The sequence below is a fragment of the Elaeis guineensis genome, chromosome 4 (assembly GCF_000442705.2).
Source record: "Elaeis guineensis isolate ETL-2024a chromosome 4, EG11, whole genome shotgun sequence".
In the NCBI taxonomy this organism is placed as follows: Eukaryota; Viridiplantae; Streptophyta; class Magnoliopsida; order Arecales; family Arecaceae; genus Elaeis; species Elaeis guineensis.
Window position 1 is genome coordinate 88,436,564 of NC_025996.2, and position 27,109 is coordinate 88,463,672.

The 27,109-nt window shown below is 39.9% G+C and overlaps 1 protein-coding gene across 4 annotated transcripts; it reads right to left on the reverse strand.

Annotated features, from left to right (window-relative positions):
* Positions 1-889: 889 nt before the first annotated feature.
* LOC105033668 (monosaccharide-sensing protein 2) lies at positions 890-25,764 on the reverse strand. Of its 4 annotated transcripts, none has more exons than XM_073256686.1 (7): positions 24,721-25,764; positions 24,368-24,489; positions 23,682-23,780; positions 22,986-23,552; positions 12,249-13,213; positions 1,792-1,979; positions 890-1,644 (listed from the first exon to the last, which is right to left on the reverse strand). In XM_073256686.1, exons 4-7 carry the CDS (start codon positions 23,479-23,481, stop codon positions 1,209-1,211), a joined length of 2,085 nt encoding a protein of 694 aa, XP_073112787.1. In that variant the 5' UTR covers positions 23,482-23,552; positions 23,682-23,780; positions 24,368-24,489; positions 24,721-25,764; the 3' UTR covers positions 890-1,208. The 4 variants fall into 4 exon arrangements, with proteins under 4 accessions (XP_073112787.1, XP_073112785.1, XP_073112786.1 ...); XM_073256684.1 differs by lacking the exon at positions 23,682-23,780 and having other exon boundaries at positions 24,721-25,011; positions 25,092-25,762; XM_073256685.1 differs by lacking the exon at positions 23,682-23,780 and having other exon boundaries at positions 25,092-25,763.
* Positions 25,765-27,109: the final 1,345 nt, after the last annotated feature.

The following is a 27,109-nucleotide window of genomic DNA, read 5'->3' on the forward strand; positions in this document are numbered from 1 at the left end:
CCCCTTCTTCTCCTTCTCGATCTCATGAAAATCTCATCCAGAAATAACGAGAGGAAGGTTCAACCCAGGGCGGTGCAACTGTGACCCCCCGATCAAAGCTCGTCAATCATGAATGGCGTCGGACGACATCGAAAAAAACATAAAAATGAACGATAAAATAGGAGTTTCCAAAATCCCATTTTTCTTTCAAAATACAACAAATAAAAATTTAAAATCTCAGTTTAAATTTCAAAAAGAGATCAAAGAAAAACTTCTTAAAGGATTATCTGGGTTCTTCGTGATCTTTGGACTTCAAAACGATGACAAAATTCTTCAAACAGAGATCAAGAATTGAAAAAAACTCAGAAAAAATAGGAAAAAAATCGATAAATCACGATAATAAAAGGACAAGAAAGGGAGAGGGTTTTCAATTTATTGGAGGAGTTTGAGTTGGACAAAATTTGAGTCCTTTAGATCAAAAGCAGACTTCTAAGGAAGAAAAAATCTTTCAGTCCGCATCCTGTTCCCTTCATTTATTTTTTTTTGATGCTTTGAGATCGGTGTTCTCCTATTAAACTAGGTTTTAGATTGGGCTTGGGTCTGGATCATAACAAGTGCCCTCATCCTGCCAGCCTTGTTCAGCTGCAAATTCAGTACCAACTATTTTTCAGTTGTAAATTCTGTAACCTAGTCTTTTTCCTTGGATAACATTTTTTGAGCATCTGAACACCTAGAGATCAGGGTGTCCCAAGTAAACGCCCATGGCAATGAACAGGTGGAAAATAAACCTGCTACTTCCAGAAACATAAAAAGGCCATTCAGATTCCACAACTTACCATGACATCTAAATTCTTGTAGTAGTTTTACCGATCGCATCTAAACATCATGGAGAGAAGAATTCCAAAAGCGGTTAAAAAATAAATCATGAGATAAAATAATAGAATGCTGCTGAAAGAAAAGCAAACGAATCCCATGTCCCTACTTTGAAATGCCTCGAAGCCAAATAGAAACACCAAACACCACTAATTCACATCACCTTGTTAATTTCCTGAACTCCCTTTATAGGCCTTCCCCCTCCGTTCTTTAACTTCTTTTACCTTATCCCCACCCTATTCTTTCCAAAGACCGACAAGATAAATAATTTTGGTATGATAGAAAGGTTACAGCCAACCAAGAACATGACCTGGGAACTCTGAAACTATGATACTGTCACTGTGATATCAAAGCAATCAATTTCTTGCAGCTTGTTTTGTGCCAACTGTGAAGAACTCACTAATGACCTCGAGGGGCATTCCTTTTGTTTCAGGAACCTTCAAGAAAACAAACACCAGAGATAGGATGCAGACAGCTGCATAGATTCCAATAACAGCAGTAAGGCCGATGGTGTCTAGCATCACAGGGACAGTGTAGGTGATGACGATGTCTCCACACCAATATGCGAGGGCACAGATGGAAATGCACACACCACGAACCCGAGTTGGGAAGATCTCTGCACAAAGGATATTGGGGATTGGACCAAATCCCATGACAAAGCAGCAGAGGTAGGCAACGACACTAACTGTGGACAGCACAGCATGGACTACTGTTCCCATGTCCACAAGGTTTGCCACAACCAAGAGAACTAGCGATGCTATCAAGAGAGGGATTGTAGCCAGCAAAAGAAACCTGCATGATAGAGAAAAGAAGGAATATCAATTACTTCCAATGGCATGCATAATGTGAATTCAATCTGAGGAAGTTCTGCTAAATATGCTAAACATTACTCAGATAAAAAGAGTATGTATGAAGTGAACGGCAAAAGAGAGGAGTAACCTTCTTCCTGAAAGATCCATGAGCCTCATAGAAATGCCAATACAAGGAAGCATCAACAAGGTTGTAAGAGCACAGACAAGGATTGATGCTGAATCAGAACTGATCCCAATATTTGCAAGAAGAACATCAACACCAGCTTGCTTCAGTATCTGAGGGGTGTAGTACAGAATGCCATTTATGCCAGCAAACTGCATTAGTAGAGATAGTGTTAGAATGACATATAAAAAGAAAAAAAATATGAAAATAGTAACTTTATTTGAAACTAAACTAATTTGGAGTCTAAATCATTTTGTCAGACATGAATAAGCAGATAAGATAGATCTATTATTTGTTTTTTCAATGTGACCAAATTCTGTTATGACTATTGTCATAGTCCAAACCCAAGCCCATAACGTCAAGACCCAAGCCCAAAAAAAAAAAAAACAGAGGAAAATCGGGAAAAAGACTCCCGATAGGAGTCTTCTTCTCCGACGAAACCCGAGCAATTTGGGAGTCCTAGGACCTCTCGAAGTCCTAGGACCCTCTATAAGAAGACCCCCCTTTCCCTAGAAACCGAACATCGGCCTCCTCCCTCTCTCTTTCTCCCTGTTTTTTCCGATCGGAGCCGCGGACACCGTTTGGTTTCTCACCGTGATTGCTCGCCGGTGGGGTCACCGGAGGCCGAGGTTCAGAGAAGGATTTTCGTGATTCCTAGAATTCCTAGTTGGATTTTCTTTTGAGGTAAGTAGTGTTTACTTTTATTGAATTTATCTGGTAAATTATAAATTCTGAATTAAATAGATTTATGCATGCTTGTGATTGAAATTATTTATTGACATAATTGTTGAAATTATTTATGATTAAAGTAATTTGTAGAAAATTATTTATGATTGATATTATTTGTTGAACAATTATTATGATGATATATGATCACAAAGAATGACATGATTGATTTGACTCGAATTTTATTTATTTATATTATTTTTAAAAAAATAATATATGAATTGAAAAGACAATATGAAATTGACAACCTGACTGTGTTGAGGACCCCGCCAATGGGGGCATATACGTTGGCAATTGACTGTCCTGAGGATTTATGTTGCCAGCGAGACCAGCGACATGTCGCCAGAGAGACCAGCGACAAACCGCCAGCGAGACCAGCGGTTCCAAAGGACTTGACTGCCAGATGATTCGCAGCCCACCGCAAGCAGATATGCGGTATTATGACCCTGCCACAGGGATAATGTGGTCATAGTCATGGTTGGTAAGAAGAACTTAAGAAATTGATGAATTTAAGATGAAAAGCATAATTTGAAATTATGATGAATTGAATTTTGTACATGATTGATAGTATGATTATGATTTCATGAAATTACATATTGATTTTGTTATTTTCAGTAAATCGATATGTATAGTATTATTTGCCTGGTTTATTCAGTTAAAGGTATACACTGCTTACTGGGCTGTTTAGCTCATGATGAGTTTTATGTTTTTCTTACAGATCCAGAAAATTAGCTTGCTGCGGGATTTCGGTTGGGAGAGCGATTAGAGATGGAGTTAGCTCATTGATTTAGGATTTTCTCAGAATTGATTCAAGATTTTTAGTTTTTTTTTTAGTGTTGACTTTGTCAGACAGTTAATTTCTTTTGAACACTGAGTTTTGATTTGTTATTTGAACTAAGGTTTGATTTATTAAAAGTTGAAAAAAAAAATTTATTTAACTTTGTGTGAAGATATCATGATGAGATGCCTTGTATGCTTATAGGAAAAGTATTCTATGAGTATGCGGCGGTTGCCATGACCCTCGATTCAAATTTCGGGTCGGGGGCGTGACAATTAATATGGTATCAGAGCATAAGTAGATAGATAGAGACATGTAGAATAGATAGAGTGAGTGAGTGATGGGTAGATATTAGGAAATTGATAGATTAGTTATGATGATTATGATTTGACCTGTCACAAGTAAATTATAACCTTATTAAGGATAAGTTATTATCTCAAATCTATCATAGGTCAATATGCCTCCACGACGAGCGAAGAAAACTCAAGGAGTGGTAGGAGGGACATCAAATCCACTTGGCGATAACACTCCTCAATTAAATAGCGGCACAACTCGGCAGGAGAGAATCCTTGATCCTACCGATAATACTCCGACAGTACAGGAGCCGAACATGACTCAACTAATGCAAACTCTGATCGGAGTAGTTCAAACACAGCAACAGTTACTTCAACAACAACATGCACAGCCACGTCAGCATTTTCCACCGACTCCTGGACATGGAGAACATCCGATGCAGAGAAACAATATCGTCGAATTTAAGAAGCTAGCTCCTCCAGCCTTCAAAAGGACCATCGAGCCACTGGAAGCAGATAACTGGATTATGAAAATGGAGAAGGCCTTCGCCGTGCAAGAATGCCACGATGAAGAGAAGATCCGCTATACAACATATCTGTTACAAGGCGAGGCATACAACTGGTGGCGTATACTGGAACAAAAATATGAGCACGATAGGATACCACTCACTTGGGAGTTTTCGAGGTGAATTCTTTGACAAGTACTTCCCCCGAAATGTCAGAATACAGAAGGAGCAGGAGTTCATTCATCTGAAACAGGGAAACAGATCCGTTGCAGAATATGAAGCTAAATTCATGGAGTTAGCCAAGTTTGTTCCAAGATTAGTTGAGATTGAGCAAGACAGAGTACACAAATTTGAAATGGGACTGAAGACAGAAATAAGAAAATAAGTTGTACCCTATGAGCTAAGTACCTATCCCTCAGTTGTAAATAAAGCTCTAATAATTGAGAGAGAAGTTAATGAAGCTCATGCGGAGCAAGAACAGAATCAGAAGAAGAGAAATAGGTTTAGTGGAACTCAAGGACGAAATCAGAACAATAAGGGTCCAGCAAAGAAGCCAGCAATTGATAAGAATCGTGAGAATGAGGCAGCTAGATGTTCGAGATGCGGTCGAAGAGAGCATGAGTCTTCTAATTGCCCATGAAATACTGGTTCGTGTTTTAGATGTGGAAGAAAGGACACAAGATTGCAGATTGCCCCCAGATGGATGAAAATAGATCAACACAAGCAAAGGACGGAGGTCAAAGGCCGAAAACTCAAGGAAGGATCTATGCACTCACACAACAGGATGCTCAGGCCTCCAATGCTATGGTGACAGGTACCATTCCTGTATCTGGTATTCATGCTTCAGTTTTGTTTGATTCTGATGCTACACACTCCTTTATATCTACTACTTTTATTAGACAACATAATATAGTATGTGAACCGATGAAAATCAAATTATATGTTGAGACACCTGTAGGTGGTATTCTGAGTACCGAAAGTGTGTGCAAGTCATGTAGTATCAGAATAGGAGAAAGAGAATTATCGATAGATTTGGTGGTCCTAGATATGCATGATTTCAATGTCATTCTAGGAATGGATTGGCTGGCTATTTATCATGCCTCTGTAGACTGTCATGGAAAGAGAGTGAATTTTCACGTACCGAAAGAAGTAACTTTCAGTTTTGATGGAAGTACAGGAACCACCCCTCCACGTATTATTTCATTTGTGCAAGCTAAACATATGCTAAGAAAGGGATGTAGAGGTTACCTAGTATCAATAAAGAATAAAGAACATGATGAATTGAAGTTACAGGATATTCTTATCGTAAATGAATTTTCGGATGTATTCATTGATGATTTAGTCGGACTACCACCAGACAGAGATTGAATTTACCATTGAGTTGGCACCCAATACCGGTCCAATTTCTAAAGCTCCTTACAGAATGACCCCTATGGAGTTGAAGGAGTTAAAAGATCAATTACAGAATTTATTGGATAAAGATTTTATAAGGCCTAGTGTATCTCCTTGGGGAGCTCCAGTCTTATTTGTGAAGAAGGACGGTAGTATGAGACTTTGTATCGACTATAGAGAGTTGAATAAAAATACTATCAGAAATAAGTATCCTCTACCTCGAATTGATGATTTGTTTGATCAGCTGCAAGGTGCACAAGTCTTTTCTAAAATTGATCTTCGTTCGGGATATCATCAGTTAAAAATCAAAACAGAAGACATACCAAAGACTGCATTTAGAACTCGTTATGGACATTATGAATTTCTAGTAATGCCTTTTGGGTTAACCAATGCTCCAGCAGCCTTTATGGATTTAATGAACAGAATATTCAGATCCTATCTTGATAAGTTTGTTGTCGTATTTATTGACGATATCTTGATATATTCAAGAAGTAAATTGGAGCATGAAGAACATTTATGGTGTGTACTACAAATATTGAGGAAAGAAAAGCTTTATGCCAAATTTAAGAAGTGTGAATTTTGGCTGGACAAAATAGTCTTTTTAGGACACATCGTATCTAAAGATGGAATTTTTGTAGATCCAGCAAAAGTGGAAGCTGTGATGCAGTGGAACAGACCTACAAATATCTCCGAGATTCGAAGCTTTCTGAGAATGGCAAGATATTACAGACGATTTGTAGAAGGATTCTCCCGCATAGCTGCACCTTTGACTTGTCTTACTCAAAAAGGGGTTAAATTCAAGTGGACCGAAGATTGTGAACAGAGTTTTCAAGAATTAAAACAACGATTAGTTTCAGCCCCTATCCTTACTATACCAACAGGAGATGAAGGATTCACAATATATAGTGATGCATCTAAAAAGGGACTCGACTATGTATTGATGCAACATGGCAAGGTAGTGGCCTATGCCTCAAGACAATTGAAACCATATGAACAGAATTATCCGACACATGATTTGGAATTAGCTGCAGTGATTTTTGCCTTAAAAATTTGGAGACATCACTTATACGGTGCGCAGTGTGAAGTGTTTACTGATCATAAGAGTTTGAAGTACATTTTTACGCAGAAAGAATTAAACATGAGACAGAGAAGGTGGTTAGAACTATTAAAGGATTATGATTTAACAATCCATTATCATCCGGAAAAAGCTAATGTTGTTGCTGATGCCCTTAGTAGAAAATCTGTGAAAAATTTGGCAGTTTTAATTACACATCAAAGCCAATTATTGGAGGATATAAGAAAACTGGAATTAGACATCCGAATATATGACTCAACAGTACGGTTAGCCAACATGAGGGTTCAGCCAACACTCATTGAAAGAATTTCAGTTGCTCAGAATGATGATCCACAATTAATGAAAATAAGAAATTTAGTGGAAGCTGGTGTTCAATCTGAATTCAAGATACATGAAGACGGTTCGTTGAGGTTCGAAAATAGGATTTGCGTACCCAATGATTCAGCACTCAAGCATGAAATACTTCAGGAGGCACATCAGACCGGTTATACAGTTCATCCGGGAGGTACTAAGATGTATAGAGACTTAAAGAAAATGTACTGGTGGAATAATATGAAGAGAGAGATCGCTCAATTCGTGGCTCAATGTTTGGTGTGTCAACAAGTTAAAGCTGAACATCAGAGACCTGCGGGACTACTTCAACCTCTTGATATTCCAGTATGAAAGTGGGAACATATCACTATGGATTTTGTAACTGGACTACCGAAGACTCCAAGTAAAAATGATGCAGCCTGGGTGATTGTGGACCGATTGACAAAGTCTGCACACTTTCTACCAATTAGAGTTGGATTTACTTTGGAAAGACTAGCAAAGTTGTATATGAAAGAAATTGTAAGGCTACATGGAATTCTAGTGACCATCGTATCGGATCGAGACACCAGATTTGTGTCACAATTTTGGAAGAGCTTACACAAGGCATTAGGAACAAAATTGAACTTCAGTACAGCTTTTCATCCACAGACTGATGGTCAGTCAGAGAGAACTATTCAGATCTTAGAAGATATGTTGAGAACCTGTATTTTGGATATGAAAAGTTCATGGGATGAGCATCTACCTTTGATTGAGTTCGCTCACAATAACAGTTATCAGGCTAGCATTGGTATGGCACCTTATGAAGCTTTATATGGTAGAAGATGTCGATCACCGATTCACTGGGATAATGTTGGTGAGCGGAGAATATTGGATCTCGAACTTGTTCAACAAGCAGTCGAGAAGATTCAATTAATTAAAGAACGACTTCGGACAGCACAAAGTAGACAGAAAAGTTATGCAGACAACAGGAGACGGAAATTAGAATTTCAAGTTGGAGACTATGTATTTCTCAAAGTATCTCCTTCAAAAGGAATCTCAAGATTTGGCATTCGTGGCAAATTGAATCCTAGATATGTGGGTCCGTTTGAGATTTTGGAAAGAATTGGTGAGATGGCTTATCGACTTGCCTTACCCCCTTCACTTGCAGGAGTACATAATGTTTTTCATGTTTCTATGTTAAAGAAATATTTACCAGACCTAAGTCACATCGTGGAACTTGAACCAGTACAAGCCAGAAAAGATCTAACATATGAAGAATATCCGATACGGATCGTGGATCGTAAAGAACAGGTGCTGAGACGTCGCAACATTCCTTATGTCAAGGTACAGTGGAGTCAACATTCAGAAAGAAGCTACTTGGGAGCTAGAGGAAGAAATGAAGCAAAAATATCCCCAGCTCTTCGAGACTACAGGTATGAAAAATTTCGAGGACGAAATTTCTTTTTAGGGGTGAAGAATGTCATAGCCCAAGCCCATAACGTCAAGACCCAAGCCCAAAAAAAAAAAAAAAAACAGAGAAAAATTGAGAAGAAGACTCCCGATAGGAGTCTTCTCCGACGAAACTCGAGCAATTTGGGAGTCCTAGGACCTCTCGAAGTCCTAGGACCCTCTATAAGAAGACCCCCCTTTCCCTAGAAATTGAACATCGGCCTCCTCCCTCTCTTTCTCCCTGTTTTTTCCGATCGGAGCCGCGGACACCGTTTGGTTTCTCGTCGTGATTGCTCGTCGGTGGGGTCACCGGAGGCCGAGGTTCAGAGAAGGATTTTCGTGATTCCTAGAATTCCTAGTTGGATTTTCTTTTGAGGTAAGTAGTGTTTACTTTTATTGAATTTATCTGATAAATTATAAATTCTAAATTAAATAGATTTATGCATGCTTGTGATTGAAATTATTTATGATTAAAGTAATTTGTAGAAAATTATTTATGATTGATGTTATTTGTTGAATAATTATTATGATGATGTATGATCACAAAGAATGACATGGTTGATTTGACTCGAATTTCATTTATTTATATTATTTTTAAAAAATAATATATGAATTGGAAAGACAATATGAAATTGACAACCTGACTGTGTTGAGGACCCCGCCAATGGGGGCATATACGTTGGCAATTGACTGTCTTGAGGATTTATGTCGCCAGCGAGACCAGCGACATGTCGCCAGAGAGACCAGCGACAAACCGCCAGCGAGACCAGCGGTTCCAAAGGACTTGGCTGCCAGATGATTCGCAGCCCACCGCAAGCAGATACGCGGTATTATGACCCTGCCATAGGGATAATGTGGTTATAGTCATGGTTGGTAAGAAGAACTTAAGAAATTGATGAATTTAAGATGAAAAGCATAATTTGAAATTATGATGAATTGAATTTTGTATATGATTGATAGTATGATTATGATTTCATGAAATTACATATTGATTTTGTTATTTTCAGTAAATCGATATGTATAGTATTATTTGCCTGGTTTATTCAGTTAAAGGTATACACTGCTTACTGGGCTGTTTAGCTCATGATAAGTTTTATGTTTTTCTTACAGATCCAGAAAATTAGCTTGCTGCGGGATTTCGGTTGGGAGAGCGATTAGAGATGGAGTTAGCTCATTGATTTAGGATTTTCTCAGAATTGATTCAAGACTTTTAGTTTTTTTTTAGTGTTGACTTTGTCAGACAGTTAATTTCTTTTGAGCACTGAGTTTTGATTTGTTATTTGAACTAAAGTTTGATTTATTAAAAGTTGAAAAAAAAATTTATTTAACTTTGTGTGAAGATATCATGATGAGATACCTTGCATGCTTATGGAAAAAGTATTCTATGAGTATGCGGCGGTTGCCATGACCCTCGATTCAAATCTCGGGTCGGGGGCGTGACAACTATAAACCAAATGCAAAAGTTAAAACTAGCAAAACTCGATCATCATGGATGTTAAAAAAAGCTTAAAATAGTAAAGATGAAGGAAGAAACTACAAAGCAAATCCAGTGTGTAGGGTCTAAAAAACAAGTTTCAAAACATTCTAGTGATTTCTATTGTGCAGAACATGAGCCTTTTTTCTTTTTTCCCCTTTGTCTCACATGCATGCCTCCATAATGTTGAACAAAAACATGCGAATGTATGGTATAGTTACTTGAGAATTATTGCTTCCAGATTTCAAGGGTCGGAAGGTTGCATTAATGCCATCAATTCAACATCTCTTTTTATGTTTTCATGTCATACATGACTATAACAACTTCCCTAAGCCACAGGTGATTATAGGCCAAAAGTATGCCCATCAAATAATGGAAGTTTGTCATAGCACATACCATTATGAAATATCCAATGGCTACTCAGCAAACCAATAATAAGGATTTAAAAGTCCATTCAAAACAAGGTGAGGGAAAAATTAAAAGCTAACAAAATTACCTACCACTTAAATATAACCTATGCATGACATCATAGTCTTAATGTAGCAGCAGAAACAACACCATGGTGAGAGACAAAGGCAAGAAATCAAAAGTTGCCTCACATAGAATGCAAGATGTTGCAAGACAATCAATGTTGGGAAATGCCATGAGTGTCAAGTCTTCAAGTGTCCAAAAGAGTTGGACAAGCGAACCCTCAAAATATTGGACATGGACATGACCACACCACATAGATAGATGTCTTTGGAAGTATGTAGAAATGCATGTATATAACGAATAATTTATTGGTCTCATTTTTAATTTGTAGAATTGACAAAATATTAGCTAAATGTGATGTTAAACTTGAAAGTTTCTGGGTACAAGTGCTAAGAGCTGATATATAACCATGATAAAATGATCCTCCAATGATTTAAAGCGTCAGAGAGTGTCATGAAGAGTCCGAGGGTCCAAGTGTCTTGCAAAGTAACGTGGAGGAAATAGCATAACGGTAAGCTGACAAGCTCACAGTAACTAAGATCCAATCACATTTATTTATTTGCTATTTTTTGTAGAATCATTTGTTTGTGGAATAATATTCAACTGACCAGGTTTGTCCTATCCAATGCTATATCATGTTTGTTTCCAATTGATAATAAATTGTATCTGTATCTGCTAAGAAAAAATATGGATAGAACTTCAGCATCTGATTGACATAAATATGAATATTAGATTCGCCAAATAGAAGTTGATATTCATATGGATGTACAGTATCTGATCTGTATCCTATTCATTTCAGCCCTATGAACGCCACATGACCATCATGAAAACATGGAGTGGGCAGTTGAAGTGATGCACGAGCAGAAGGCTTGTTGATGAATTATCATCAGTGGAGGAAAGTAGAGGCATCCCAGGGATATGAGAGTGGAATTGAACAATAGCATAAGAAAAATACAAAGAAGGCAAAGAACCAAAGGAGGTGTCACAGGTGACACAAAAACAGAGAAGACCTCAAAAATGAAGGATTAAGAAGCTGAAGAAGTCCGACAAGCTAGCCAGAAGAAGTTTGTCTCCAGGGATAAGAGGACACAAAAGAATCATATTAATGATGGCCTAGTTCTAAGAGATGTCTCGTAAGTGACATCTCCAACCCATAGAGAGTTGTGTTCCTAAAAAAGGGCAGTGCTTGTGGACAAAAGATATAAAGATGCCCATGTGCAATGGGAATAGACAAGCAGAAGGATCATCTATCTTCTAAATCTTATCCCACGAAATTGCAAAGCCATTCCTTCAAAATTTTTTACCATCATCTTCTCCTTCTGAAATTCCTCATGCTCACTTCAACAGCAATAGAACATAAATTGATTTTCTCAAGTCAACAATGTTTTTTTTTTTTTTACCATGTCATAAAAATGAAAAAAAAGTGGCAATATATGAAAAAGTAATGAAATTTGTAGACATTACATGCAGAACTAGTTTAAAAGAAGATAATGGAATTTGTAGACATTACGTGCAGAACTAGTTTAAAAGAACATAATGGATGTTTAGAATATGCAGACTTAAGAACTGTTGCTGGAAGAAGTTCTACATATTAAAAGAAATAATCAAAGTCAACAAAAAAGGGAGAAAACATCATAACATAATTAACTGGTTCATATTCTAGGTCAACAGAGAATGGATGAACGATCTCCCTTCAACAAAGATGGAAATCAGCAAGAGAGTATATTAAATGCTTATGAGGGACTAAATCTCTAAACATCTGAAAGTACATAAATTTGATGGCCGGTTGGCTCAGCACCAAGAAGACTACTCAAAAACAAGACGATGAGGTAGTTACTCTAAATCTGGGAAGGATTAGAAACTACATCAACATCAATCAAAGCGTGAATGTAAGCATATTTAGATCACTCAGAAGGTCTAAAAAAATCAGTATTTATAATATTTGTTTACCCACAGTAGAAGTTACCTGCTGAAGGATTTGAAGCGAAACTCCCATGAACAAAGCATGTCTGACTCCAGGTTGAAGAAGATCTGCGCACCTTGGCCCCTTAGCAGCTGTCTCTGATGGATGAACCATTGCTGGCCCAATTGGATGCTGGTCCATTACCTCCTTTGAATAAAGAGCAGGCTGGCCTACCAAAGCAGCAGCCTGGACAAATTCACCATGTCCTGGGACTTCAGCTCCAGGAAGTGAAACAAGGGATCCCCTCATTGAACCAGGGACACCTTCGTGATGCAGATAGATTCTTTTGAAGCCTCCCTCCTTCCCATCCACACCTTCTCTCTCAGGCCATTTCCAAGCCACTTGCCATCCTCCACCAATACCCATACTACTGATTGATTCCGCAGCATTCCCTTGCATGAGACTGCTATTTCGCCTCATACTTAGAACACTCACATGGCCAGCATGCAGTGGGGCAATATCGTTCCCTTCCATGCTTGTTGCTTGGCGAGAGAGAAGTGGACTCTGCAAGTTGTCATCCGTGTCAGCTCCTCCAGCATCAGATGCATAATCTTCACCCCCCCTTTGAAGACTCTCCTCATCCCACTGCTCAGTTTTGGGTTGCTCCTCTGCCACATTAAACATGCTGCCGAAATTTGGAAAGAGTGTGCTTCTCAAGCTTCCCATTTCTGGGAGCTTCTCATGAACACTTCCAAAAAGAATGACCAGAGGGTCCTTAAGAGTATTACTTTGAGACTCCATGCTACCTTGGTGAGAGACAAGCGCAAGTGCACTTCCAAGGGCGCTTCGTCCCTTCACAGGCCAGGCAACCCAGGAGAGACCCTCTTCAGGCCCATACAGTGTAATCAGTTCCTTATCAGCAGTTTCTCCATGGTCATCAGCAAGCACATTAGCAGGGCCAATTATGTACTCTTCAATAGTTGTCTCATCCCCTACCCCCAAGCCTTCCACAAGAAGAGCCATTTCTCCTGTATATTCAAAAGAAAAATTCATCACATCATTCTCAAATTTTTCACATGTTCATGCCCTTTAATTGGAAGAACAACGGTAAGAATATTATTAAAGCAGAGAAGAAAAGAATGTCAGTGTCGCATTGGTGGAATTAGATGAATTGAATATATCATTTTAAAGTTCAAAAGCAATGGTTTTCTAGACAGCTGTTTCACAATAGACTTAAAAAGGGAACTGTAAATCAGGTTTGAATAATGAAAATTCTCCATCTGTAGAAGACAGATGAAAATAGACATGGAAAAATCAGCAGCCGCAGCCATTATTATTCTTGTTGCTACTGTGGAAAACAACTTAAAAACTATCAAGCATAATAATGCCATTTAATTGCAGAAAATAGAAAAATGGAAACAGTTTCTAGAGATTAAGATAATACTGATCACTAACAAAATTGCAATAACCCCACAGAGCAATTATAGGCCAAGATATCTCATATGCATGGATGTGCCATCTTTCAGGTGAAAGTGTGCCTGCCCCTAGAAATGCACATGCATATGCACTGGTACATAAGTATAAGAATAGCCTCCAAATTATTGCAAATTAATGAGGGCAAAAATGTATAGATGTCAAGATTCAACAAATTTTGGATGAAAAAGTTCTATAAGAAAATCAAGAAAGAGAAATTCAATAATTGCTACGGTTTCAGCAGATGCTCCACAAGACATACTATGTGCTCACTTTACTGTACCAAGCTAATTAGGAATATCTTATCTGGAAATTCAACAAAATCAATGATTAAATAATCAACACAAGAATAACATTCATTAGTAAAACCCAGCTCCCATCTCTGACTCAATCATAGACTTAGTTAGAAAAGATGCATGAAGCAGAACAAAAGAATTTTCTAAAATTTTAAGAACCAGACATATTTTCCAAGCCATTACAATAATCTGAATTTCAGAATAAATTGCAGAACAAGATCAAAAAGTAAAAACATATTATAACAAATTAACATTAGCAGTGCATCTCTTCCAAGACAAAATTTGAAGTCTCAGCTTATCTTGAGGAAGTTTTGAATGCAAGCAGCAGTGCAAAGATAACAGATTGCAATAAACAGATAATTTATATTACATCATTAGGCAAAGAGAAACTTTCAAAAAAAAAAAAAAAAGCAACACCTTTTCCAATAATTTCAAATAATTATTGAAAGCATATTAGTTTTGCTTTTATAGGTCTTATGAGGGATTTACCATTAAAGAAGAATCATGGACTCAAATAAATAAAAAATCATTAAAAGATACTATAAACAGTACCATGTACAGAGTGAGCTGCTCAATGTTACATGATGCTGGGCAATATAGACCTGTTGCTAAATCAGCACTGGTTGATACAGCTCACTGGCTCAGTAAACACCGCCCACCTCTCTCTCTCTCTGCTTTGCATTCGAAGAATGCAATGGCTGCAGAGGATCAGAGAGCTAGGTGGGAGATGAATTTGCCATTTCAAGTAACAAAAATAATTCTAAGATGGATCGAGCACTAAAATTCACCATTACAAAGGTGATGCTTGCAGGAAAGCTTCCTTTTTTGAAACTTGTCATCCAAATGTGCACACATTTGTCAATTCAGAAACCAAATACTGAGATCTGTTAGGATTTGACGCCACGCCTCGAGATTCAGCCCACATTGAGCCCACAGCGAGGTTCGCGGCGAAAACGGAGTCCAACGAGACCAAGATCACCTGAAACGGAGCTCGGATGGAGGAGATACGAGCTTTTGAAGTCGGCACGAGATTCGAGGCGGCGGAGGACCGCCGGCGACCGATGGCGGCGGCAGCGGTGCGGCGCAGGCGGCGGTGCGCGGGACGTGCGACCCACGCGGGCGGGCGGCCCAGCGGGCGCGGCCCAGCGGGCGCGCAGCCAAGGCCGCGCAGCCGCGCGCAGGAGCGGGCCGGCCCTGCTGGCCCTTTGCACCGGTCCACCGTGGACCAGCGGTCCACGGCTGGGCCTGTGACCGCGTGGGCGTTTCCCACGCATTTCTCGCGGTCACGGCACTATTCCGTGGACCGGAGCACGATCGGACGGCCCAGAGAGATTGCGTCTTGATCCGATGGTCCAGGGGTTTTTTGGCTTTATTTAGGACTCCTAATCCCTCTCTAATCAAGTTTAAACCTAGTTTTAACCCTTTAAAAGCCTGTGCGTGGAACAGTAAAGGGTGTGGTTCGGATTTGCGCCATACGAAGCCCGTACGGAACCCAAGAGAAGAGAGAGGGAAGTGCTGAGAAGGAGCAGGAGGCTCCTGGACAGCGGTCGCCAGGCACTTCAGGGTTCAGGGGATCTTCCAAGAGAGAGAGCTTTTGTGAGGGAACTTCTAGTGAGAGAGAATTGGGTGTACAAGGGTTGAGGGTGAGTCTTCTCTTGTAAAATTTTCTTTTTCATAGTGAAGTTTGCATGCCCGTGGAGGCGAGCCCTTTTGTGGCTGATTCACGTATTTTGATTATTTTCTTTTGTTTTGTTTCTTCTTTCTTCCTGCTGTATCGCGTGGTACTGAAAAGATCTTGGGAGGTGGTGTCCTGACCAGACATCTACCCAACAAGTGATATCAGAGCAAGGCGGTACAAGGACGCAGATTGCAGTGGCGGTGAGCAAAACTGAAGATGGAGAAGACAGGAACAATCAAGATGGAGATCAACAAGTTCGATGGTAAGACAATTTCTCCTTATGGCAGGCAAGGGTGAAGGACGTGCTCATCCAACAGGGGTTGATCGAAGCTCTCTTGTGCGATGAGAAGCCGACCACCATAGAGGTGCGGGATTGGAAACGGCTACAGATGCAGGCGGTGAGTACCATCCGCATGTACCTGACGGATGAGGTGGTGATCCATGTGCTGAGCGAGACTTCCCCGATGGTGCTGTGTCGAAGCTCGAGTTGTACATGGCGAAGTCTCTCATCAACACTCTTTTCCTTTGGAGGCAGTTTTACCAACTACGGATGACGAGGGACAGTGTGCAGGAGCATTTGAGCCACTTCCAGAAGATCCTCACCGACCTCCTCAGCGTTAGCGAGAATGTTGAAGAGAAGACCAGGCGCTGGTTTTGCTGGCGTCGCTTCCCCTTCGCACGAGTCCTTGGTGACTGCTCTTCTAGTGGAAAGAGCACTATCAAGATGGACGAGGTCACCGCGGCGATACTCCAGAACGAGGTTCTCAGGAGAAGAATCCAGCTTCGAGCTCAGGTGGCGATAGCTCAGCTTTGGTGGCTTCTGGAAGAGCAAGAGGCGGTAGACGAAGCGACAGGAGATCGCAACGAGGACGGTCTAAGTCCAGGAGGGACTTGAGCAAAACCAGGTGTTACCGGTGTGAGGAGTTAGGGCATCTAGCCAGAGATTGTCCTCAACTGAAAAATCGAACGGTGGCTGCTGTAGCGACGGCCGACAGTGATTTAGATGGAGATGTTTGGAGATATCTGACGAGGTATCTACTTTCCAGCAGTGGATATTAGATTCTGCATGCCCTATCATGTATGTTGCAGAGAGGAGCAGTTTGACTCCCTGAAGAACAGTGAGGCACTGTATATCTACGGATGAATCGAGCTGTGCGATCAGAGGCATTGGGACGTCAGCTGGAGGACACATGACGGTGCAGTGAGGAGATTGGGAGAGGTCCGATACATACCCAATTTCAGACGGAATCTTATCTCACTTAGCAGACTGGATTCGAGAGGCTACAGACGGTAGCTGATGGAGGAATCCTGAGGGTGCTACGCGACGATAGATTGTGCTGGAGGGGAAGAAGGGGAGCGGAGGATATTATTACTTGACAAGGAGCCCAGAGCGAGGTGGAGCTCCAGGAAGCGGATCGGGCACGAGACAGGAGACTGGAGGACGAGAGGCGACGTCGCAAGGTGAGATTCCTATTGCCGCAGGATGATGCCCTGAGCAGGTCTCAGGTCAGAGGAGCATAGCATACAACGGAGATGGGATCGAGCAGTCTGCTCGACTCTCATGTTTGCCCATCCATGATCAGCAGGCGATTGCCCCAAGGCATGGAGGCGAAGAGATCCAGAAGCTCTCGGAGTTTGGGAGGCCGAATATTGAGTCGAGGTGGAGATTGTTAGGATTTGATGCCTCGAGATTCAGCCCACATTGAGCCACAGCGAGGTTCGCGAAAAAAGGAGTCCAACGAGACCAAGATCACCTGAAACGGAGCTCGGATGGAGGAGATACGAGCTTTTGAAGTCGGCACGAGATTCGAGGGACGGAGGACCGCCGGCGATCGGCGGCAACGGCACAGCCGCAGGCGGCGGCGTGCGGGACGCGCGACCAGCCGTGCGGGATGCGCGACCATGCAGGCGGCCCTAGGCGGGCGGCGGCCCAGGCCGTGCGGGAGCGGGCCGGCCCTGCTGGCCCTTTGCACCGGTCCACCGTGGACCGGGCGGTCCACGTTGGGCCTGTGGACCGTGTGGGCGTTCCCACGCATTTCTGCGGTCCACGGCACTATTCCGTGGACCGGAGCAGATCGGACGGCCCAGAGAGATTGCGGTCTTGATCCGACGGTCCAGGGTTTTTTGGCTTTATTTAGGACTCCTAATCCCTCTTAATCAAGTTTAAACCTAGTTTTAACCCTTTAAAAGCCTGTGGTGGAACAGTAAAGGGTTGGTTCGGATTTGTGCCGTACGAAGCCCGTACGGAACCCAAGAGAAGAGAGAGCGGAAGCGCTGAGAGAGAGCAGGAGGCTCCTGGATAGCGGTCGCCAGGCACTTCAAGGGGGGTCTTCCAAGAGAGAGCTTTTGTGAGGGAACTTCTAGTGAGAGAGAATTGGGTGTACAAGGGTTGAAGTGAGGTCTCCTCTTGTAAAATTTTCTTTTTCATAGTGAAGTTTGCATGCCCCGTGGAGGCGAGCCTTTTGTGGCTGATCACGTATTTTGATTGTTTTTCTTTTGTTTTGTTTCTTCTTTCTTCCTGCTGCATCGCGTGGTATTGAAAAGATCTTGGGAGGTGGTGTCCTGGCCAGACATCACCCAACAAGATCATCATTATTTCCAAGAAATTTTTGCTAAACATTGCATGACTAATGCTTGAGTGTCAGGGGTGTGGGGAGGAACAAATTCCACTGAGATCCTCCCCAAAAGGGGAAATGACAAGTAGAAAGAGTGGCTACTGAATATAGGAGATGTCTGCCATTGAATATGGAATTTATCTCAATGTCAACCCCATATGTTGTTCTATGAACTATGCCAAAAATAAACTTCATGGAGTATATAGAACACATGAATCTAAGTTCCTTCTGCATGAAGTCTAGGATAGATTAAAAGCAGATCTTACATGCTGAAGATGTCCTTCATCCTACCAAAACTGTCTGAATGAATTCAAATGACATAAAAGGCATTGCACTAGATAGTTGACTCCTACTAAAGTAAAACTAACAGGATGGAATACAAAATTACCAACATATTTTTTTTTTCCTTCAATTGACTGTGACATAAGTTTACTTAACGTTCCTAGATTTTATATCTCACTATTGCAGAATGGAAAATAAAGTAAAAATGAATGATAACAATAGCATTGACCTGAATTTGTAGCTTATTCTGTTCCAGTTTGTTCCTTCCATGATCTGGATTGTTAAGACCATAACTGGGTAATGGCCTTCTTTTTATAGGTCTTACAAAAATATCATAAAGAAACACTATGAAGACCAAGATTACAGCTCTGGCCCATGTCAAGCTAGTATCGTAGTTGACACTAGGTTGGTGCCATTTACGGAATGAGCTGCTCAATATTACCCTCTGTTTGGCACGAAGGATGGATTGAAGGAAGGATGGATGATCCATCCATCCATCTTTTTATACATTTGATGAAATATAGAAGAATGGATGGAAATAATTTTCTCCTTTGTTTGATATAAGAAGAATGAAAAGAAGGATGAATGATATTTATATAATATTTTTACCAGATTGCCCTTTGATAAAAAATTACTATTATCAATTTATAATCTTTATTTATACTAAAGAAGTAAATAATGTATAAACTTATAATCATTATAATCTATAATCATACAAAATTATATGAATATTTAATTTTAATTTAATTTAATAAATAATTTAATAAATTAATTATTAATAAATTAATTATATATATTAATTATATAAATAACTAATTAATTTATAACTTAATTTAAATATTTATTAATATTATACAAATAGTTAACTAAAAAATAGTAAAAAATAGAGAAACAGAAGATAATTTTAATTATTTAATTATAATTATTAAAATTATGTACTAAAATTAAAATAATTAGTAATAAAATTTAATAATATATGATTAATAGTATATATAAAAATATATATAAATAATATAAATAAAAAAATGAAGAAATATTATATTTTTATAAAAAAATTAATGAGGGATAATTTTGTTGATGCAAAAATCCATCTATCAATACTTTATCCATCCTTCTTTGCATCCTTCCAATTTGGAAAGATGCAAATTGGTGGGCCTGAGTGGATGGACCAAACTCATTAGCCTCTTCTTTTTCATCCATTCTTTCTAGAATTTTTTGAACTAACCAGTGGATGAAGGCCATCCATCCTTCAAACCTCATCCATCTACCCTCTCATGACTTCAACCAAACATAGGGTACATGATGCTAGGCCATATAGACCTATTCTTGAATTAGCACAGGTTGATACACCCGCTCGCTTCTCTCTCTGTGCTTTGCATTTGATGTGGGATGGCTGAAGAGGATCAAATAGTTGGGCTGGATATGAATTTGCCATTTCAAGTAACAAACAATAATTTTTTGATGGATTGAGGATTAGAATATATTGCCAAGATTTTAAATCCTGTGGGATGAGACTATCCTGATTTTTTCATGGAACGGGATGCACCGTTGTTCCGCCCCATCTCGACATTTGGGACAAACGATGTCCCAAGGCATTTCGATCAGGATGCTGAGATGCTAGCGGGACGGCTCTATTCTGACACATGAGATGATACTTGGTCCTGATATCCCATAGGACATCCCGTTGGGACCTAAGTTCTTGTTCGCCGCTAACAACGAAAACACCTGATATGAAAGCAACTTTTTGAAACTTGATGTCCAAATGTGCACAAATTTGTTAGATTCTTGTAGTTGCACACCAAATCATCACCCTTTCAAAGAAACATTTGCTAGAGTTTCCATGATTAATGCTCAAACACATATAACCAGGGTGAAATCAGCTGTTTGGGAGAGGAACAAATTCCACTCAGATCTTTCCCCCAAAAGGGGCAACAATAAGCAGGAAGAGTGGCTATTGACTGCTATGAGGAGCAAGCAAATCCTACATATCTTCTAGATCCTCAAGGGAGTAAAAGGCTGACATCTTAAGGGCATGGATGCTATCCTAGAATAAATGGGATCAATGGGGATGGGAGCTGCTGACAATCAATATTGATAATTGTATGGGGGATTGTCCACACCATTTTTCCAGCTTTCATAATGTGGAAAACATCCAACTTAAGGTCAGAATACAAGGGATTTCCCCATTTTCTCCCCTGGTTGGAGTCACACGCAGGGCCTTGCACACACATACAATTCATATAATTAATAGCAAACAGGGAGTTGTTCTTTGGGCTCCATGAGATATGGTTAGGGACATGATATGAGTGGTGCATATGCATAGGCCCATCTACTAGTCTGCAGCTGCACTAATCCACACAAATCAACCGCATTCTGTGTTTCAGTGATGCCTCTGATGCACATGGTTCCAGCTCACTATTACCAGGATCTGGGGCAGTACATGGAGTAAAAATAGTTCAAGGTCATATGACATGAACCTGATCCCAACAAGGACATTTACAAGCCCGCCAGGTACTCTATGGTGTTGGAGCAAACATCAGAAAGCATATCTCATCTACATTACGAGAAACTGATAATCATATATGATGTTACTAGTAATCAACACTAATATTGGTATTCTAGTAGACAAAACCATGGGACTTTAGCACAATATCTATAATTTTACTGGTACCATGTTTTCTATGAATGGTTAACTGTTCAGACATCATATTAGTTTAAAGGACAATGCACAAATTCACCATACATAGAAAATCAAGCTTTATTTATATTATTAGATAGAATGTTGGCCATAAAACATTATGTTAAAGCTTGAAATGATTTTAAAAATCAGAAATAAAGAATACAAAACCCCGTGCACATGCCGTGCAGTGCATGCAAATGTGCCAGTTGTGCCTTCACACACTGCATGCCAGAACATCCCTTTTATTGACTCCCAACATGTGGCACACGCCATGCGAACCAATGGAAGACATGCCCTGAATCAGTCCAGTCGATGGCACTTAAGTCCTTAACAAAGACCACATAAGCCCATGGACGACCATTTAGGAGATGAAAAATCCATAGTTGTGACATGTTACAGAGTTGCAAAATCTAGATATGTTGTTATATGAAATATGCCAAATATAAACTTCATAGAGGTTATATGAACGCATGAATCTGCGGCTCCTGCTATATAAAGCCTAGGACAGATTTAAGGTGGATCTTAAATACTGAAAATGTCCTTGATCCTAACAAAATTGTCTGAATGAATTCTATAGACACAAAAGCATTGCACTAGACAGTTGACTCCTACTAAAATCAAATCATAATATAAGATACAACATGGATCAACATATTTGCCCTCGCATTGACTGTGCCATAAATTTGCTTAGTATTCCTCAGCTTGTCTATCTAATTACTGAAAAATGAAACAGTGAATCAGAAATGAGACAAAACAGTCCTCAAATGGATGCCCATAGGCCAAATGAAACATCCCAGACAAATATTATCCTTTTTAATGTTGGAAATAATCATGAGTGTTGAAAGAAGAAACACAAATGGAAAGGGAATGAGATAAGCATTAGATTTAGTGATTCTTGATATTGGAATCATGGTCCAGTGCATGAGTCTCCCAACATTACAGGGTTTAGAGAGGGTTAGATGAATGCCGATTTACCCCTGCATGCGGAGGGGTGGTTTCCATGTTTCGAACTCATGATTTTCAGGTCACAATGGAGCAACTTTACAGTTGCACCATTGGAAACATGCCATAACATATTGTTAGATACTTGAATTCTAACTTAAGACATGCTTGAAGAATGGAAAGGCAAATTTTCAACAAACAATGACAAATTTGATATTACTCAACTTACAAAAATTGCAAAGGCAAACCCAATACATGGAAGCCCCTAATATTAGTAACATGAATATCAGGTCAATCATAAATTCTGTTTGCAAAGATGTTCCTTAATAGTTTGATGACATATTTTCTTTCCTAAGATTAAGGCACTCCCATTAAGCTTTTTCGGAACAAGAAAGAATTATTTCACTTAATCAATAAAGAAAATTTTCAAAACTTATTTTGTGGTTCCAATTATTTTTCTTCTAACTTTAGGACATGTGGTTGAGAGAGATATGCAGAAAGTGTCCTTCAGTATTGACTGCAAGCACATTAATTATAGCTATGACAATGACAACAAACACAATTATCTATAGTATACAATCGAAGCGAAGGCTCCAATACCAATGATTCACTGATATAAACCAGGATAAACTATTTTATATGTATTACACATAGCCATGCAGGTTTGTATGTAGAATAGACAAAAATAAACTAATATAACATAAGAACAGAGTGACGCTTGGCAGTAACATATCAATACCCTTCAGAGACAGCAGCAAAAATAAAAAAAGAAAATATTAATCATAAAATGATCCGTCAATTAAAAGAATGAAAGATATTGGTAGTACAACAAACCTGATACATCTTCTCTTCCACGTAATCTCTGCAAAACCTTTTTTGCTTCTACCATTCGCCCTTTGCTTACAAGCCATCTTGGAGATTCGGGCAAATAAAATATGGTCAATGCCAAATAAATGAGGGAAGGGATGGAGAGAACTCCAAGCATCACTCTCCAGTCTGGGTTTGACATTAATGACATTACAAAAACCATACAGTATGACAGAAACATGCCTCCAGATCCACTGAACTGCGGTAGAGTATTTAGCAATCCCCTTATCTCTGGTGGGGCTGTCTCAGAAATATATATTGGAACAAGTGTAACTGCTAGCCCCACTCCGAATCCATTTATTAGCCTTGCCAAAAGTAGGATATAGACATTGGGAGACCATAGCATCACCAGACCACTGAGGAAGGTGAAGACTGCTGCAGCAATTAGCATCGGGCGCCTACCAAACCAGTCTGATACAGCTCCAGAGAATGTGGTGATAATTGTGGCCCCAATAAGTGACATGGCTATAATTAACCCCTCTATAGTGGGCTCTGACTCCAATTGGAACTCCCTCTTTATAAAAAGAACAGCACCTTAAAAAAAGGAAAAAGGAAACCATAAGAATCTACAGAGCATTTGACTTCTTCTTCTTCTGTATATGTTTAACATTCTTGGGTAAGTAAAAGGAAAAAAGAATTATAAGAATAATCACATTTCCATACCACTAATCAGAAAATTCGCAGGGCTATCATGTTCAGAAATGCAGAAGTTGCAAAAGTATTAATTATGAGAATTCTCCTGGAATCTTAAGGATGGGACAACTGTAATAAAGAGAGAGAGACAGAGAGAGAGATCACCAAGCTTTATACCAATAAGATGGGGCCACCTTTCAGAACAACTCTAAAAATAAAGCACCACAAACTACAGAACAGATTAGCAATAATCTAATATCAGCTAATAACAAAAAAAAAAAAAAAAGAGATCGCCAAGCTTTATACCCCTATGATGGGGCTACCTTTCAGAACAACTCTAAAAAATAAAGCACAACAAACTACAGAACAGATTAGCAATAACCTAAAATCAGCAAATAATTAAATAAAAAAAACAAAACAAAACAAAAGAAGAGATCACCAAGCTTTATACCACTAAGATGGGGCCACCTTTCAGAACAACTCTAAAAATAAAGCACCACAAACTACAGAACAGATCAGCAATAACCTAATATCAGCTATCAACTTAATGTCAGCACACCAATAAATCGTGCTAAAAATTATGGCTTTTCAGCCACTTAGAAATTATGGCATTTCCGCCACTTCGCAGGTAAAGTTCAAGGGGAAGATGTCAAATTATGATCAAATAGTTGCTCCATACAATTTTGGATCCCATTTCGGGCACAAGAAGAATTTACCTGCGATAGTAGAGTTGTCCCATCCTTGCAACAAGTTACCAATTGTGGCAGCTAGTGCCACCAGAACAGCTCCTCTCATCCTTCCTGCAAGTAATGAAGAATTCGAACACTAACAGAAGAACCTGCAAGAGAAATCAAGAACAGATATTTATGCCAAAAGGGATAACAAAAACTCTGATCAATAGACCTACAGAAACCAGATATCCATCAACAGATAGTTAGATTTTATTCATAAGTTAATTCCTAAGCTCTACAGACCTACATCAATAACCAATATTTACTCAATAGACTAGAACCAACCCCAATGATGGAGCACCAAATGAATTCACAGAAGTTGAAAGAATTCTCATCACCTTCTGATTTAAGGCAAGATCGGTCCGATCAAGAAACCGACGACTCAGCTAAGGCAAACATGGCTGCCCCACCGAGACACCAGCGCCATGAGCTAGCCCAGAACTAAGTAGAAGATCAGGAAAGATGAACCCCTCCATGATAGAGTTGGCGAATGAGAACAAAGCTTAGAAAGAGGAAAATGGAACTACTCCTGTACCCGAATAGAAAAACAAAAGAAATGGAGAAAACGACAGCAACCGCCTCTCCTATACTTGCCAAAGGATTGGAGCTTATGGACGGCTGAGAGACCCCTAAAAAAACACACCAAAACTCTCCGAGTTCAGTTCTACGGCCTCTTCAAACCGTCAGAAAAGCCAAAAAAAGATCTCACCTTTCTAGGGCTTCCCCCACCGCAAAGGGCCAAGATCCCCTTTTTTCTACGGAAATCAACCAAACGACCTCTAAAACCTAAGAAACCAGAGATTTCAGCCCAAACACCGGCCTAATACTAGCAAAGATTTCCAAGCTCGCAGAGGGGAGAAATCATGGCAGCCACCCAGCGTGTATCTCTCACTGTCCCTGTCTGGAATCTTCCGGCTCGTAACATTTGGAAAGACCTTTAAAGGAAATATAAACGCCTCCAGGTGCTCAGAATCATAGGTGGGACCAATCTGTCTACAGCACACTTTCTTTCACCGCATACCTCCCTCGATTGGATCTTCCACGACTCCAGAACGATGGAAACCCACCAAAATCCAATGCTCTCGGCCTCCCACTTGGAAACTGCACGCAGCGGATTCGCCCTCTCTCATTTATATGCCCGAGAAAAAAAAAATGGAATTTTTTGAAACACGCTTAGGAAGATTAGGATGTTTGCAGAGAGTATATTAATAAATTAATGAACAGAGACTATACGAGATCTGGGAATGTTCCGGCGCCAAAACTAGCATTACGAAGTGATGTTAGATATACTAGAACGCTCTCTGGGAAGCCGTTTAACGAGTATTCATTTAAATTAGACATAAGATGAGGATCTGGCAGATTCAGGACCCTTCCTTGAGGAAAAATTACGACTCTTCCGCGTGTGATGTACGTCAAACGAGACAGTTCATTGTTGGGTTTGTTGACGTAAAGGAACGCCTCACACAGGGGAAAGGGGCTGGCGGGAGTGCGTCATTGTTTATTATTGTTATTATTATTACTACTATTATTGTTATTATTATTATTTAATTTTTTTAATGATCCAACGCATTATTGTTGTTCATGAGTTGACACCAAGTCTACAAAAAGGAGAAAAAGGAATCGCAGCATGAAATGCTGGTGCCTGTTTCCCCTTGTTTTTATGTTTTTGTGAAAGTAATTAGACGGCAGTGATATTTTTTTAATACCATCTACGTTGAAAAGAAGTTTTTTGCAAATAAATAATGAGAAAAAATTTTTGTTTATATATCTATATAAACAATAAACATCTGTGTATTTTTGAAAATATACTACTTATGAGCGTACATTTATAAGTTATTCATTTTGCATATATATTCTTGTAAACATTTGAATATATATATATATATTGTGGAGGCATCCCATCTTAAGTAATATTCTCGAAACGAAAGAGTTTTCAGATTGATAAGAACTTCGATATGAAACTCAACTGTGGAGATCATCATAAAGCTGACTTCAACGGGAGGCTAAGCTTATCATACAGTCTGTTGGTGCAGAATTCCACCGACGTCGGAGAAGCTGGAGTTGAGATGATCGCGGCTGCCGCCGGGACCTGCAAAGAAAGTCTAAACCGGAGTTGGGGTGCTCTGGCAAGACCCTCCGATGCTCAAGTCAGTACTCTGCTTCAACAGAAATGGAGTGCTCAAATGGAATTTTAGCAAAGTTTTGAGATAGAATTTAGAGCTTAGAGAAGAACGTATCTGGGGGTCCCTTTTTATAGATAGAAAGCGTAATTGATTGACAGCGACGTTTGTAACCACCTGGTAGTGGGCCGTTCAGGGCCATGCGGAGTTTGTTTCGGAGAGTAGTGACGTCAGGAGGCCGTTCAGGACCACATGGAGTTTGTTACGGAGAGTGGAGTGATGTCTGTTGTCGCGACTTGCCAGAGAGTGGTGGAGCCACGCAGAATCCGTTACAGAGAGTGGAGTAGGATAGTGACCGTTGTCATGACTTGCCAGAGAGTTTGGATTTGTCGGCTGAAGCTCGGTTGGGATGTCTGATGGAGCGGAATGGCTCTCTGTCTTGTCGATTCAGGAAAAGCTCGGATGTTTTCGAGGTTACTGACGGGTCTACTGTTGTTGGGTGCCTAAAGCACTGATGCTGCAGGCGAGAGTCATCTGCTGTAGAAGCTCGGATGGGGACTTTCTGTTGGAAAAGTCTGGTTTCATGAGGAATCCGGGAGAGGGTCGA

Coding starts and splice junctions, on each gene's coding strand:
- LOC105033668 (XM_073256685.1), bottom strand. CDS start 24,446: ATGAGAGGAGCTGTTCTGGTGGCACTAGCTGCCACAATTGGTAACTTG. Junction 23,553..24,367: donor GGACAACTCTACTATCGCAG/GTAAATTCTTCT, acceptor CCTTTTTTTAAG/GTGCTGTTCTTTTTATAAAG. Junction 13,214..22,985: donor TGGAAGAGAAGATGTATCAG/GTTTGTTGTACT, acceptor TTGAATATACAG/GAGAAATGGCTCTTCTTGTG.